General features: G+C 41.4%; 1 protein-coding gene across 1 annotated transcript in view; it reads left to right on the forward strand.

Annotated features, from left to right (window-relative positions):
* The window catches only part of LTK (leukocyte receptor tyrosine kinase), a 379826-nt gene that overhangs the window by 354287 nt on the left and 10766 nt on the right, over positions 1-14773 (forward strand). Inside the window, 5 exon segments of the mRNA XM_082274964.1 lie at positions 1999-2096; positions 6092-6184; positions 7105-7206; positions 9624-9758; positions 10683-10773. Of these exon segments, the coding sequence (XP_082131090.1) occupies positions 1999-2096; positions 6092-6184; positions 7105-7206; positions 9624-9758; positions 10683-10773 (519 nt within the window).

The following is a 14773-nucleotide window of genomic DNA, read 5'->3' on the forward strand; positions in this document are numbered from 1 at the left end:
AGGCAATCCCTGAAAACTCTTCAGGGAAGCTTGTCCTTCCTCTAACTAGTAAGTAATTTTTACTTTCTTCAACAACTAATGCCTAGACCCTATGTATCAATTGACTTGCCATTAGATTGTAAGCTCTCACAATTAGCCCCCCCCCCCCAACTCTCTTGTCTTCAACTGTAATTAATCCTTTCATTTTGTAAATCACTGTGCAAACTGTTGGATGTTTATAAATCCTTTATAAGAATATAATAATAACTACCAGAGCAGAAACTGTCTAGAAGGGGTTTTTTTTTTTATTTAACCACTTCAGCTCAGCTCTGGAAGGTTTACCCCTCTTCATGACCAGACCATTTTTTTCCCAAAAATAGAGCTTTCTTTTGGTAGTATTTGATCACCTCCACGTTTTTTTTTTTTTTTGCGCCATATACAAAAAAAAGATCGATAATTTTTAAAAGAAAAATCAATATTTTTTACTTTCTGCTATAAAACATATCCAATAAAATAAAATGTAAAAAATCAAATTTCTTCATAATTTTAGGCCAATATGTATTCTGCTACATATTTTTGGTAATAAAATTCCAAATACTTGTAAACTGATTAGTTTGGCAAAAGTTATAGCGTCTACAAACGTTGGTATATTTTTATTTATTTATTTATTTTATAAGTAATGGCGGCGATCAGCGGGACTGTGATTTTGTGGCGGACAAATCAGACCCCTAACTGACACTGTTGACACTTTTTGGGGACCAGTGACCCTAATACAGTGATCAGTGCTAAAAAATATGCACTGGTACTGTAATAATGACACTGGCAGGGTAGGGGTTCATATCAGGGGCGATCAAAGAGTTAAATGTGTTCCTTGGGAGTGATTACTAACTGTGGGGGATGTGCTTAGACTGGGGGGATGTAAAGATTTGTGCTTAGCAGGAACACATGATCAGCACATTTCCCTCTCACAGAATGGCGGTCTGCCTTTTTTACATAGGCAGACCCCTGTTCTGCCTTTCTCCCGAATGATGGTGTCCGCCGGGCCCGCTGATTGGCTCCTGCAGTGATTGGACACACACACACGCGCCCCAGACCCAGAACTGTCAGATCACGTACTAGGTACGTGATCTAGCGCAGAGCTGACACTCTGACGCAGTATATCTATGGTGGACGGTCTCTAAGTGCTTTAAGTAACTGTAAACTATCACCTTGTAAATAACCCATTCAGATTAGAATATAAATGAAAGGCAAAAATATGTATAGATATAAAAAAAATACATTATAAATACCTTTTTTTTTCCTTTTTTATAAGTAATCACATTCCCTCTGTTCTCAGCTGCATAAGAGCTGGGGAGGAGAAACAGCAGACAATGCTCTTTCCAGTGAATGGCTGTGCAGGGGGGGGCGTGTCAGGACAAGTCTGATAATTGGAGGAGAGCAGGCTGAGTTCCCCGCACAGATAGAGAACTAACCACGGTGTGCTCTTATGTCTAGCCTGGTCAGTTTTTAATAGTAAATCAGAGGAACTGGCAGGAACACCAGAGATTTCACACAAAGGAAGCAATACAAAGAGAACATGATACTTTCTCATACAAGTACATGGTACAGCAGGCACGTATCAGGAATATGAAGTGTTAAGTTAACATATTCTTTCATTTGCTGATGACCCGTTTCTTTTAAGCATGGCAGCAGCATTTGTAACTATATGCCTATAATAACCTATGTTTATGAACTTATGCAATCAAGAAAGAAAAAATGTAAAAGTGAAAAAAAAAACTCTCCAATAAGAATTCATCTTTATCTGATCTGTATCTTTAATCTGAAATAAGATTTGTAGCTGGGGGTAGCACTCATCACGTCCTGGTTGTACTTTGCTTTGCACTTTTTATGAATTTACTTAGTAAAATACTCTACTAGGTGCTCTTAATACAACATGATTACATAAAAAATAATTTAGTCACATCTATACATGTTATCAATATTACATGTTAAACAACATCAAATTTTGCCTCTGCCTAGAACCAACCATCAATGTTAACAATGTCAGATCTGCTCAACATGGCCAGAGATATTGCCTGTGGATGCAAGTACCTGGAGGAGAACCACTTCATACACAGGTAGATACTGAACATTCGCAATTACAGAAATTAGCACTTAACTAGTATAAACCATAAAGATTTAAATGTTTCAAAGCTAAAAAAAAATAATTTCAAAAATCCTATATTTCACAGCATTGCCAAGAATAAGAGAAAATAATATTTTGTTTCTCAGATGAGGGAGATAGAGTCCCATTCATTGCTGTACTAAAACTGATCATTCACTGAACAGCCTCAAGTCAGATTTAATTTTTCAGGGTTTTTTTTTAATTTGATTGCTTGCTAATGAGAGACGGTGGGGGAGAGATATTAAAAGTTGTGCACACAGAATATAGTGCACCTGTGCATAGTAACCAATCAGCTTCCAGGTGTTGGGCCTGGTTCACACTGGTGAGACATACGCTCTGACTTTGGGAGCACATGTCGCATGACGTGTATAAATCCATTGTTCCCTATGAGAGCCCTCTTAACTATTCCGACTTTTAACCACTTTACCACCGGAGGATTTTGCTGTCTTATGTCCAGGCCACTTTTTGCGATTCGGCGCTGTGCAACTTTAACTGACAATTGCGCGGCCGTGCGACGCCATACCCAAACAAAATTGATGTCCTTTTTTTCCTACAAACAGAGCTTTCTTTTGGTGGTATTTGATCACCTGTGCGATTTTTACTTTTTGCGCTATAAACAAAAAAAGAGCGTGAGTTTTGAAAAAACAACAATATTTTTCACATTTTTTTATATGAAATTCCCCCCCAAAAAATGTAAAAATCAAAATTTTTTTAAATTTTTGGCCAATTTGTTTTCTGCTACCTATGTTTGGTAAAAAAATTCACAATAAGCGTATTTTGATTGGTTTGCGCAAAAGTTATTGCGTTTACTAACAAAGGGAAAGATTTCTGTCATTTTTGGTGTTTTTTTTTAACGCGTAATGGCGGCGAGCTGCGATTTTTTTGCGGGACTGCGACATTGCGGCGGACAGATCGGACCCTTGACTGACATTTTTGGGGGTACCAGTGACATTACTGCAGTAATCAGTGCTATATATGTGCACTGTTACTGTAAAAATGACACTGGCAGGGAAGGGGTTAATTTTATTGGAGAGGGAGGGGTTAATGTATGCCTGGTGCTTACTGACGTGTGTGGGGGGAGGTGACTGAGTGACACAAGGACAGATCCAGGGTTCAGCTATGCTGAACCCTGCAATCTGACCCTGCCTGTCACTTAGGAGATCCGCCGGCTTGTGTTTACACAAGCCGGCGGATCTCCACACTAGATCCCCGACGATCGGGGAAGAGCGGCGGTGATCGCCGCTGCTCCTCTCCTGGCCCGACTCCTGCTGTGACTGAATACAGCGGGAGCGAGAAAGGGGAGTGTCTGACGACATAGTACTACGTCGTCAGACGATAACGAGCCACTCTGCCGCAGTAATATTACTGCAGGGAGACGTAAAGTGGTTAAAAAGGTTCCTACACTACTTTGGTCTGACTTGGGCCCATTTATTTGAATATAAGTCGCAACCAAGTCGGATTATCATATTACCTGATCTGACTTGTGGCATACTTTGAGGATCTTGAAGAGGAACCCCATGCAAATAGAAAAAAAAAAAAAGGCGTGTAGTTCCCCCCTAACGTCGGGGGAGGACATCAGCGGAGGGAGAAAAAACAGCAGAAGAACCAGAGGAAGTAGACAGCGAGGGAGAAGAACCAGAGGAAGAAGACAGCGAGTGAGAAGAACCAGAGGAAGAAGATAGCGAGGTAGAAGAACCAGAGGAAGAAGACAGTGAGGGAGAAGAACCAGAGGAAGAAGACAGCGAGTGAGAAGAACCAGCGGAAGAAGACAGCGAGGGAGAAGAACCAGCGGAAGAAGACAGTGAGGGAGAAGAACCAGCGGAAGAAGACAGCGAGGGAGAAGAACCAGCGGAAGAAGACAGTGAGGGAGAAGAACCAGCGGAAGAAGACAGAGAGGGAGAAGAACCAGCGGAAGAAGACAGTGAGGGAGAAGAACCAGAGGAAGAAGATAGCGAGGTAGAAGAACCAGAGGAAGAAGACAGCGAGGGAGAAGAACCAGAGGAAGAAGACAGCGAGGGAGAAGAACCAGCGGAAGAAGACAGCGAGGGAGAAGAACCAGTGGAAGAAGACAGCGAGGGAGAAGAACCAGCGGAAGAAGACAGTGAGGGAGAAAAACCAGCGGAAGAAGACAGCGAGGGAGAAGAACCAGCAGAAGAAGACAGTGAGGGAGAAGAACCAGCGGAAAGAAGATAGCGAGGGAGAAGAACCGGAGGAAGAAGACAGCGAGGGAGAAGAACCAGCGGAAGAAGACAGCGAGGGAGAATAACCAGCGGAAGAAGACAGTGAGGGAGAAGAACCAGCGGAAGAAGATAGCGAGGGAGAAGAACTGGAGAAAGAAGACAGCGAGGGAGAAGAACTGGAGGAAGAGGACAGCGAGGGAGAAGAATCAGAGGAAGAACCAGAGGAAGAAGACCTTAGCGGAGAAAGAAGAACCGGAGGGACAAGCTATCACCAGAGAAAGAAAACACGGAGCTACGTCAGGGGACATTATTCCTTTTTTAATAAAGGACTTTGTCAAAAACATGTACTGTTTTTATTTGTTTTTGACACTTTTTTGGATAAATGAGTAGGGGTATAATGTAAAAATGTTTGTTTTTTTTTACATTTTGGCATGGGGTCCCCCCCTCAAGATTCATATAGACTCAAAGGGCCTGGTATGGTCGAATCAAAGTCAGATCCCGTTCATTGAAGTCGTATGGAAGTCAGACATGAAGTCGTAGGGCAAAGTCAGATCAGAAGTTGTCTGACTTCCATGTCAGAGCAGTGTGAACCCAGCCTTAGGCCCCTTTCACACATCCGGACCATTGATTTCATCAGTTCAGTCACGTCAAAATGGATGAAGTATTCATCAGTTTTTGATCCGTGGTCATCAGTTTTTCCATCAGTGTTTTTTGCATCCACTACCAATGCAAAAACGGATGAAAAACTGACCAATTGTCAGTTTACATGCGTTTTTCGTGCGGTCCATTTTTTAACGGAAGATAAATAGAGCTTTGATCAGTTAAAAAAAACGGATGATGACGGATGCGGGTGTAATCTGATGTAAATGGATGATCATTCATTTACATCAGTTTTTTTTTCCATAGAGATGCATTGATGTTCGTTTTTCATCCATCAACAGATGGATGAAAAACAGACAGCATGTGAGAAAGGGGCCTTATTGTCAAAGCTTAATTGAACAAGCTGAAGTTAGAAGCTGATTGGTTACTGTGCACAGCTGCACCAGATCCTGTGTGCACCAGTTTTAGTAAATATCTCCCAATGACAGTCTTGGTCATTGTCCTTTTGGTATCCCAAGCCCTTGGCACATAGAGCAGCTTATAGTTAATCTCTAGAGCAGCTATTATAAACTGCCCATACATTGCACAATCTGATCCGACATTCTGTGTACAATCTTTTTTAGAGTAACAAAATATATTTATTAGGACAAACCTAAACAATCCATCATATCTGTATTAAGTCTGGTAGGCCCTTGCATTCCTTAGAAGCTAATAAACATAAAGGAGATTGTACAATTAGACTGTGTAGGCTATGATTAGCTAAACTGCTGTAGCTACACAGTAGAAAATTGTGCAATTATTTGAGATTAATTGCTGCAATATGTCAATTGTGTAGCTTGCACCATAGGAGGCCATTTGTTCCCTTCTGTTTTGTGATTGATTACTACTCCTAGAGATTAATCTGTAGTGATTTTAATGTTAGGTTTGACCTACTAAAATTATTAATGTAGCTCCAGCCATATTGGTACTGATGATCAGTATAAACAATCATTTAACAAAACACAGAGAACAGACAGCCATATGCCATTTCTGCAGGGGAATAAAAACACTAATCTATTATGGCTACCACCTCTGCCTTCTTTCCCATAATGCTTTGCATCTAAATTTGGTAGTGATTTAATATGTACTGCTCAGCTATATTTGCTCACCAATGCATTTTTTCCATTAGGGATATCGCAGCCAGAAATTGCCTTCTGACCCATACCAGCAGTGGACGTGTGGCTAAAATAGGTGATTTTGGAATGGCTCGGGACATCTACAGGTAAGAACTCCATATCTGTTATAATTGAGGCCGATCCATAAAAAGCCAATGAAAAGTGTCTGTGATGGATTTCAGAGCGTCCATGTTTTTGGTCTTCTAAGCCAAAAGATGAAAATCTTATACCCAAAATCTTTATAGTTTTACTTCAATAATTAAGGCGTAAAATATTTAAATAACTCAACCTGGGTCTATATATTTAAGCTTCTAACTTCTGTGAATATATTTTATTACTCAAAATATATACACTATGAACATGCCATGATGAATGTGTTTAAGGATAAAAGTATAATAGTAAGCAAGGACATTGGCACCCTCAGAACTCCTGTTTTTTAGCGGCAATGGACTTTTGTAGCACAAGGTGGTTTGGCGTACTCCACAATTCTGATAGGAAAAAACATAAGCATGGTGGAAGTAGCATGCATCCCCTGTAGTTGCTGAATTCTATATTGGACTGGAGTTCCCCTTGTAAACCAAGGGCATGGCTGCATTTACTATAACAGCACTTGCAGGCCTGTACCTAGGGTAGCAAGGTAAACGAGGCAACACCAAACCCCAAAGTATACAGTCTGAATTTTTTTCCCCCATTTTACATCTTTTTTCTGGCCAACTATGAATATTTGTGGATAGTTTCATCATGTCCGCTGTAGGAAGGTGTTTGATATTCTATGATAGTTGAGTGGAAGGAAGACTCACTATAACTTAAGAAACATGAAAACATCTTTCCTTTCTCTTATTTGTTGATGTAATATGTTAAAGAATAGCTTGCTTCCTCAAATAGTGCATTCTAGCAGTAGTTGTTAATATTAGAATATTAAAGGCAGGGCTTGTACTAAAGGATGTTGTTATCCAGGTGTGCCCATGACAGCATGATGTCTGAATATGACCTTGAATGTGTATAAAACGTGTATTGTTTTTTTCAGAGCAAGTTACTATCGAAAAGGAGGGAGGGCCATGCTGCCTGTGAAGTGGATGCCTCCCGAGGCTTTTCTAGAAGGAATCTTCACTTCCAAGACTGACTCCTGGTAATCTTCCTAATTGTCCAAATTTTTTCTTTTTTGTAGTCATTCTTGGTTTTTGTTTTGTAATAAAATAACATTACCTAATATGGGTACTTGCTTGATACTGTTGAACAAAGTGTGTACTGGACTAATAGAATAGGGGGGATTCTGGGAGGTAATAATCGCTCCAGATTCTTAGTTAGGGCTTAACTGGCTCCTGCAGTAATCATACTACTGTAATTGTTTGTGAATGCAATATTTTGAATTAAAGCAGCGATCCCAGCTTTTTAGACATACTGCACTATTGTTGTGTCCTTTGCATCCTTTGAGATAAAAAGGCTACTGTATATACATACATTGCTAGGGGTGTGAGCTTCCTGCCTCAGGATTGCGGGGTACACCTTTCTAAAGGAGCCACAGTGAAGGACATTTAGCCTGGTTCAAGTTGCTGATCCAATTTGCCCTGGTTTCTACACATGCGGTTATTGACCGCTCTATAAATTGAGGATCAACTGAATCTGGTAATCAAGTTTTCCCCCTCCCTCACAGTGGTGACGAGTGCTTTTATATTCCTTCTCACAGCAATTGGTGTGGGGACTTTATTACCATCTTCAGCTGGCGGACATTATGTGAAGTGTTTTTGGAATTTCTTGAACACTTATTTGGCGCTGTACCCTCTATGAATTGTAATCATACTAATACCCCTCAGGATCCCTCCACTTCTATCAACCTAAGACACACTTTGTTCAACAGTACCAAGCTATGATATAGGGGGGCCCTTTGAACCCCCTAAACATGTTGGCTTTTTATTGTATAAGAATCTGAATAAAATCCTATATGTATTATAGGAAATGTAGAGAAATGTAACAATTTGGAAGTCTCCAATAAGACACATAGATCAAGAAATGCTGATGGAACATCTAGCCAATTTCCACTCTACAAAAACGTATTGAATCCCTGTTAGATGTCTCCTCACTTCCTGTTCTAGTTAGAATATGGAGGTCGATTTACTAAAGGCAAATAGACTGAGTATTTGCAAGTGCAGTTGCACTCTGATAGTGCAATTGCTCCAGAGTTTAGTACATGATGTAAAATGTCTCTTTACAAAGAATGCCCAATCGCATGCAAGGAAAATGTAAAAAATAATAAAACATTTTTTGCACATGATTGGATGATGGAAATCAACTGAGCTTTCCTCATTTATTAGGCTCTAGAGCATGGGTGTCCAACCTTTTGGCTTCTCTGGGCCACATTGAGTGAAGAGAATAGGTATATAAATAATACAACCCTGCCACGCCCTTCCCGCACCGCCTGCACTAATTTAACACAACTAGAGGACGATCAAATGAAATGGAATCAGTATACAGAAGCTTACTTCTTCTGAGAGATATTAAAGGAACACTCTAACCACCATGACCACTTCAGTGATTTGAAGTGGTCCTGGTGGTAGAAATCAGAAACACTGTACATGCTCGCCTCCCCCCCCTCCCCTCCGAGGTAGCCTCTGCCTACTGTTAGTTGGAAGGCGCTGTGGCCGTGCCCCCGACCCGACTTACTTCCTCCCCAGTAAAAAAAAAAAGATTGTCAGGGGTAGTTGGCCGCATTGCCTGCGGTTCCGGGCCGCATGCGGCCCCCGGGCCGCAGGTTGGACATGCCTGCTCTAGAGCAACTGCACTTGAAGAGTGTACAGTCTATTTGCCTTTAGTAAATCAACCTCATTGTCTCTGGAGCAAGACGTGAAGGGGAATCTCTGCAGTGGGATCACATTAGGAAGGTAAACACCTAATAGAGGTTCTAATTATTCCCGACTATACACACCTTAAATCCAAATGGTAATAGATTATGGCCAAAAAATAGCAAGGTACCACATCCCACATGGTTTTATTATGAAATCACAAAGAAATGTCCTTGAATATAGAGCTACATAAGGAGGGTGCTAGGAGGTGCTGGATGGGATAACTATGATTTAGGTAGTAATCGTTTTTTTTATTTTTTTATTTATTGTGGGTTTTATTACTGTGAAAATGCAATTAACAAGAACCAATGGCCAAAATACTTGCCAGACAAGTCAAATCAAGAAAGACAATATACAGTACGTTAGTACAAGTTGATAGAGACCTAACAGTGCTAGGTGTAGTGTTGTATGTTAGGAAACATTTGAATGGATGGTGGCCAGACTAGTTTCATTTCGTTAGTTATTATTTTTGCTATGCTAGTAAAATTATTCAATTCATTATACTATTAGTTGTAGTGTCTGGGTACCTCAAAAGTCCTTTATCGCTGATTCTTTCTTTGTGATTTAATTATGTATCCACAAATGTAGAAAAAGTTGAAGTTCCACTTTACATTTTCTTGTAGAAAAAGCTTCAGAGTGATCAAAATCTAAATATATTATAATATGCTCTGCAGAAGTGACATGCGGGATTTGTTTGCTGTTTTAGGTCCTTTGGTGTACTACTTTGGGAGATATTCTCATTAGGATATATGCCTTACCCATGTAAAACCAACCAGGAGGTGCTGGAGTTTGTAACAAGTGGTGGACGGATGGATCCTCCCAAAAGCTGCCCCGGACCAGTGTAAGTCTTCAGTCTGCAAATGTTTAAGTGAGTTTGGTCTTTTTTGTTCTCTGTGGCTATAAGCAGGTTAGCGAAGCCTCCTTTTCTTCTGATGCTCTCCTAAAAATCTGAACATAATATGCAGTTAAGGTGTTCCATATCCTTTAAAGCTATCATGTCATTACAGTATAACAAAACACACAGAAATGCCCAGTAAAAAAGGGACTTAATATTTACCTTTCCAATGGATTATAAGTAAAATCTTTGTGGGTGCCACAGGTAGCTGACAATTCTCGGTGTGTCGGATACCTGGCCCCCAGATGAGTCATTCAATCTGCCACCTACTAGGTCACTAATGGGAACTAAGGGAGGAACCACAGTGCCAATTTGGGGGGGGGGGGCAAGTATCCATCACAACTGGAAGTTTTAAAGGGTCTTAATATATTTACTGTAGTGACAAGTTCAGTTGAAGGAGCCTTACATTAAAATGTAAAATGTACACTTAATATAAAACAATGGGGTTCATGCCAACATTAAAAAATTACATTATTAAAAAAGTATCTCTTGCTTGTCCTGAATTTGAGAAAAGTTGTTTTGAGCTTCTTCATGTGGCCTAAAGCCTAAACAGCCTTGATTACTTGGCCTCTGGCACAAACATTGATGGGTGTGATACCATTAGAGTCTACAGAGAATCCATTGTTTGGACACAAGGCTCCTGTGTCTGCAGAGGGTATAGTGCAGGGTACAAGGCTTCCTCCCCTGACTATAAACTTCCACAGCACCCACAGCCCACAGCATAGCCAGGGTGAGGAAGGAAAACAAAACATCCCTTTAGGGTTATTGGTTTGGTTTTAATAGAATTTTGGTAAGATCATCAAATGGAAAAGTCCTGGTAAAATGTTGTGTTCGGGATAACGATGACCCTGCTCTCACTCTATGTTTTAGATATCGGATAATGACGCAGTGCTGGCAGCACACACCAGATCACCGACCAAACTTCTCAACCATATTGGAACGGATTATGTACTGCACACAGGTAGGAGTTGTCACTAAAAATCTGAGCTTATTTTGTAGTGCAGAGCAGTAATCCATAAGAGACTTTAACTGATTATGTATCTGAAAGAGGGACTCTGATTCATTGCTACAGGTTTTGGTGTTTTACAAGTTTAGCTAATATAGCTTGGTTTTACCATATAGGTATATACAAGTTTAGGGGGCTCTTCAGACTTATGCACTGCAGTAACGCTTGACTAAAATGCATTTTTGACTTTGTATGGTACACTGAGGTGCCATCACAACGCTCAAGCCATGACTACCCACTCCTATGCTCGCTTCCGGGACTTCTCCCGAGCCTCTCCCATCCTCTGGCACTCATTGCCCCTGTCTGGCTATCTCCTAGTCTGTCCGCCTTAAGGCAATCACTGAAAACTCATCTCTTCAGGGATGTCTATCCTGCCTACACCTGAAAACTGCTTCTACTTTTTTCCATCACCTCATCCTTTACAGTTATTACCATTTGTATTGTTTGCCCTTCCCTTTTAGACTGTAAGCTCTCACGAGCAGAGCCCTCCTAATCCTCTTATATTTACTAGTACTGTGACTGTACTATCTCTTTTTTTTCTTTTTTGTTAACAGCTGTGCAAATTGTGGGTGCTATATACAGTGCCGTGAAAAAGTATTCATACCCCTTGAAACTTTTCACATTTTGTCACGTTACAACCAAAAATGTAAATGTATTTTATTTTGGATTTTATGTGATAGACCAAGGCAAAAAGGCACATAATTGTAAAGTGGAAGGAAAATGATAAATGGTTTCTAAAATATTTTACAAATAAATATCTGAGAAGTGTGGCATGCATTTGTATTCAGCCCCCTTTACTCTGATACCCTTAACTAAAATCTAGTGGAACCAATTGTCTTCAGAAGTCACCTAATTAGTAAATAGAGTCCATCTGTGTGTAAGTTAATCTCAGTATAAATACAGCTGTTCAGCGAAGCCCTCAGAGGTTTGTTAGAGAACCTTAGACAACAAACGGCATCATGAAGGCCAAGGAACACACCAGACAGGTGAGGGATAAAGTTGTGGAGAAGTTTAAAGCAGTGTTAGGTTATAAAAATATGCCAAGCTTTGAACATCTCACGGAGCACTGTTCAATCCATCATCCGAAAATGGAAAGAGTATGGCACAACTGCAAACCTACCAAGACATGGCCATCCGCTCAAATTGACAGGCCGGGCATAGAGAGCATTAATCAGAGAAGCAGCCAAGAGGTCCATGGTAACTCTGGAGGAGCTGCAGAGATCCACAGCTCAGGTGGAAGAATCTGTCAATAGGATAACTATTAGTCGTGCACTCCAAAAATCTGGCCTTTATGGAAGAGTGGCAAGAAGAAAGCCATTGTTGAAAGAAAGCCTTAAGAATTCAAGTTTGTAGTTTGTGAGAAGCCATGTGGGGGACACAGCAAACATGTAGAAGAAGGTGCTCTGGTCAGATGAGACCAAAATTTAACTTTTCGGCATAAAAGCAAAATGCTATCTGCGGTGGAAAACTGACACTGCAAATAACCCAGAACACACCATCCCTACCGTGAAACATGGTGGTAGCAGCATTATGTTGTGGGGATGCTTTTCTTCAGCAGGGACAGGGAAGCTGGTAAGAGTTGAGCTACAATGGAATGGTTTATATCAAAGCATATTCATGTGTTAGAATGGCCCAGTCAAACGCCAGACCTAAATCCAATTGGGAATCTGTGGCAAGGCTTGAAAATTGGTGTTTACAGACGCTCTCCATCCAATCTGACAGAGTTTGAGCTATTTTGCAAAGAAAAATGGGCAAAGATGTCACTCTCTAGATGTGCAAAGCTGGTAAAGACATCCCCAAAAAGACTTGCAGCTGTATTTGCAGCGAAAGGTGCTGCAGCCTATGGTAATATTCCACCTGAGCCCCATTAAAAGTATAAAGTCCCCTCTCTGCCCTAGGGCCCCCTTGATGGACTAATGGAGTACTGATGGGCTGGCTCTTCCCCCTTCCCTATCGGCAGCCCTGGGCATGTCCACAGGCAATTCTAGTAATATTCCATGAAGCAGATATTACCTAGAGCTGTGCTTGCGCACATCATCAATTCATAGCATTCCTCTGGAGGACAAACATGGGCTGATTCAGCATATATACATAGATTATCAATCTCTAACAGCCAACATTTCAACAGAGTACAAACCTTTCTGACAAAAAGGATGAATATTATTAATCACAAAGGTTAAAACATTGGGCAACTGGGACTGTGCTTTCACTTTGTAGGTAATAAGAAGCGAATCTAGCCTTTTTTTCTGCCCGCATGCCTTAAAATATAGAAAGACATATTTTCCTTCCTTAGTGTAGACTAATTACAGGCACATTAGTGCTGCCTTTCATTTAGTGCTTTTTGGACCCGTTTTTCCCTAGGTCTAGTATTTTGTAGCTCATTATGCTGTCTTAGGAGAGATGCAAGAAATTCAAGCATTGCTCATAACAAATGGGCCATGTAGGAGTTAGTCATTAGTGTTAACAAGCACCTCTGAGAATCTGGAAGTGCTCATTGCTGTACACAAGGACTGGAACTTGTAATTGTTCACCAAATGGTTTCTTCGCTGTTTAAGTCCAACTAGCAGTCTAGAGAACATAATCTGCATGGGCAGATAGTCTTCCACCTTTCACTCTTGATGAGGAATCCCGCTTGTGATTGATAGCATGTAATGTGTTAGGGTGGACCTGGAAATCAATATATTTTCTTATGTTAAAACAGTAGTCCAAGAACAGCAGTACCCCACCCTGAGGCTCCCGGAGCTGGCACTCCCACCTCCTTAGCCAGTCCTGGCTGTTGCTGTAAATCAAAAAAAGCGCTAAGCGGTGCATTACATCACTGCAGGCCTGCCCAAGCCCAGCCGAGACCGCCCGAGCCCAGCCGAGACCGCCCGAGCCCAGCAGAGACTACCCAATACAGTCTGCCCTTTGCAGGGGAGCACATGGGGGGTCAAGAAATAACTTAGGGAGGGCAATTGAACCCCCTTCACCCCCTGAATTAACTGCACCCTTCTGCCTGGGGGCTGCACCGCCCTCGTGAAAAATGCAGGGGAAAAATGCCTTATATGCCTTGCGGTAGATACGCCCCTGCCTACAGGTAAGCCTATAATGAGGCTTACCTGTAGGTACAGTAAATATCTCCAAATATGCACCTTGTAGGAGATTTTTACATGTGTAGCAGCCGGTGATGTCACCGACACATGTGCAGGAGTGACGTCAATGCAGCTCAGCCATTTAATCGGCCGATGCCCATGAACCCAGTAGGGAGACTGGGTGAAGATGTATTCCATGTCCGCGTTGACAGCACGCTGCTGGAAGGATCCATTTTTTTAGGTACAGTATCTCACAAAAGTGAGTACACCCCTTACATTTTTGCAAAAATGTTATTATATCTTTTCATGTGACAACACTAAAGAAATTACACTTTGCTACAATGTAAAATTCAAATGTACAGCTTGGATAACAGTGTAAATTTGGTGTCCCCTCAAAATAACTCAACACACAGCCATTAATGTCTAAACCATTGGCAACCAAAGTGAGTACACCCCTAAGTGAAAATGTCCAAATTGGGCCAATATTGTCAATAATGAGTGTGACCACCATGCTTGACTGTAGGCAAGACACATTTGTCTTTGCACTCCTCACCTAGTTGCCGCCACACACGCTTGACACCATCTGAACCAAATACTTTTATCTTGGTCTCATCAGACCACAGGACATTGTTCCAGTAATCCATGTCCTTAGTCTGTTTGTCTTCACCAAACTGTTTGCGGGCTTTCTTGTGCATCATCTTTGGAAGAGGCTTTCTTCTGGGATGACAGCCATGCACACCAATTTGATGCAGTGTGCGTGTATGGTCTGAGCACTGACATGCTGTCCCCCCACCCCTTCAACCCATGCAGCAATGCTGGCAGCACTCATACGTCTATTTCCCAAAGACAACCTCTGGATATGACGCTGAGCATGTGCACTCAGC

The sequence above is a fragment of the Pelophylax lessonae genome, assembly GCF_965119305.1.
Source record: "Pelophylax lessonae genome assembly, chromosome: 13".
NCBI lineage: Eukaryota > Metazoa > Chordata > Amphibia > Anura > Ranidae > Pelophylax > Pelophylax lessonae.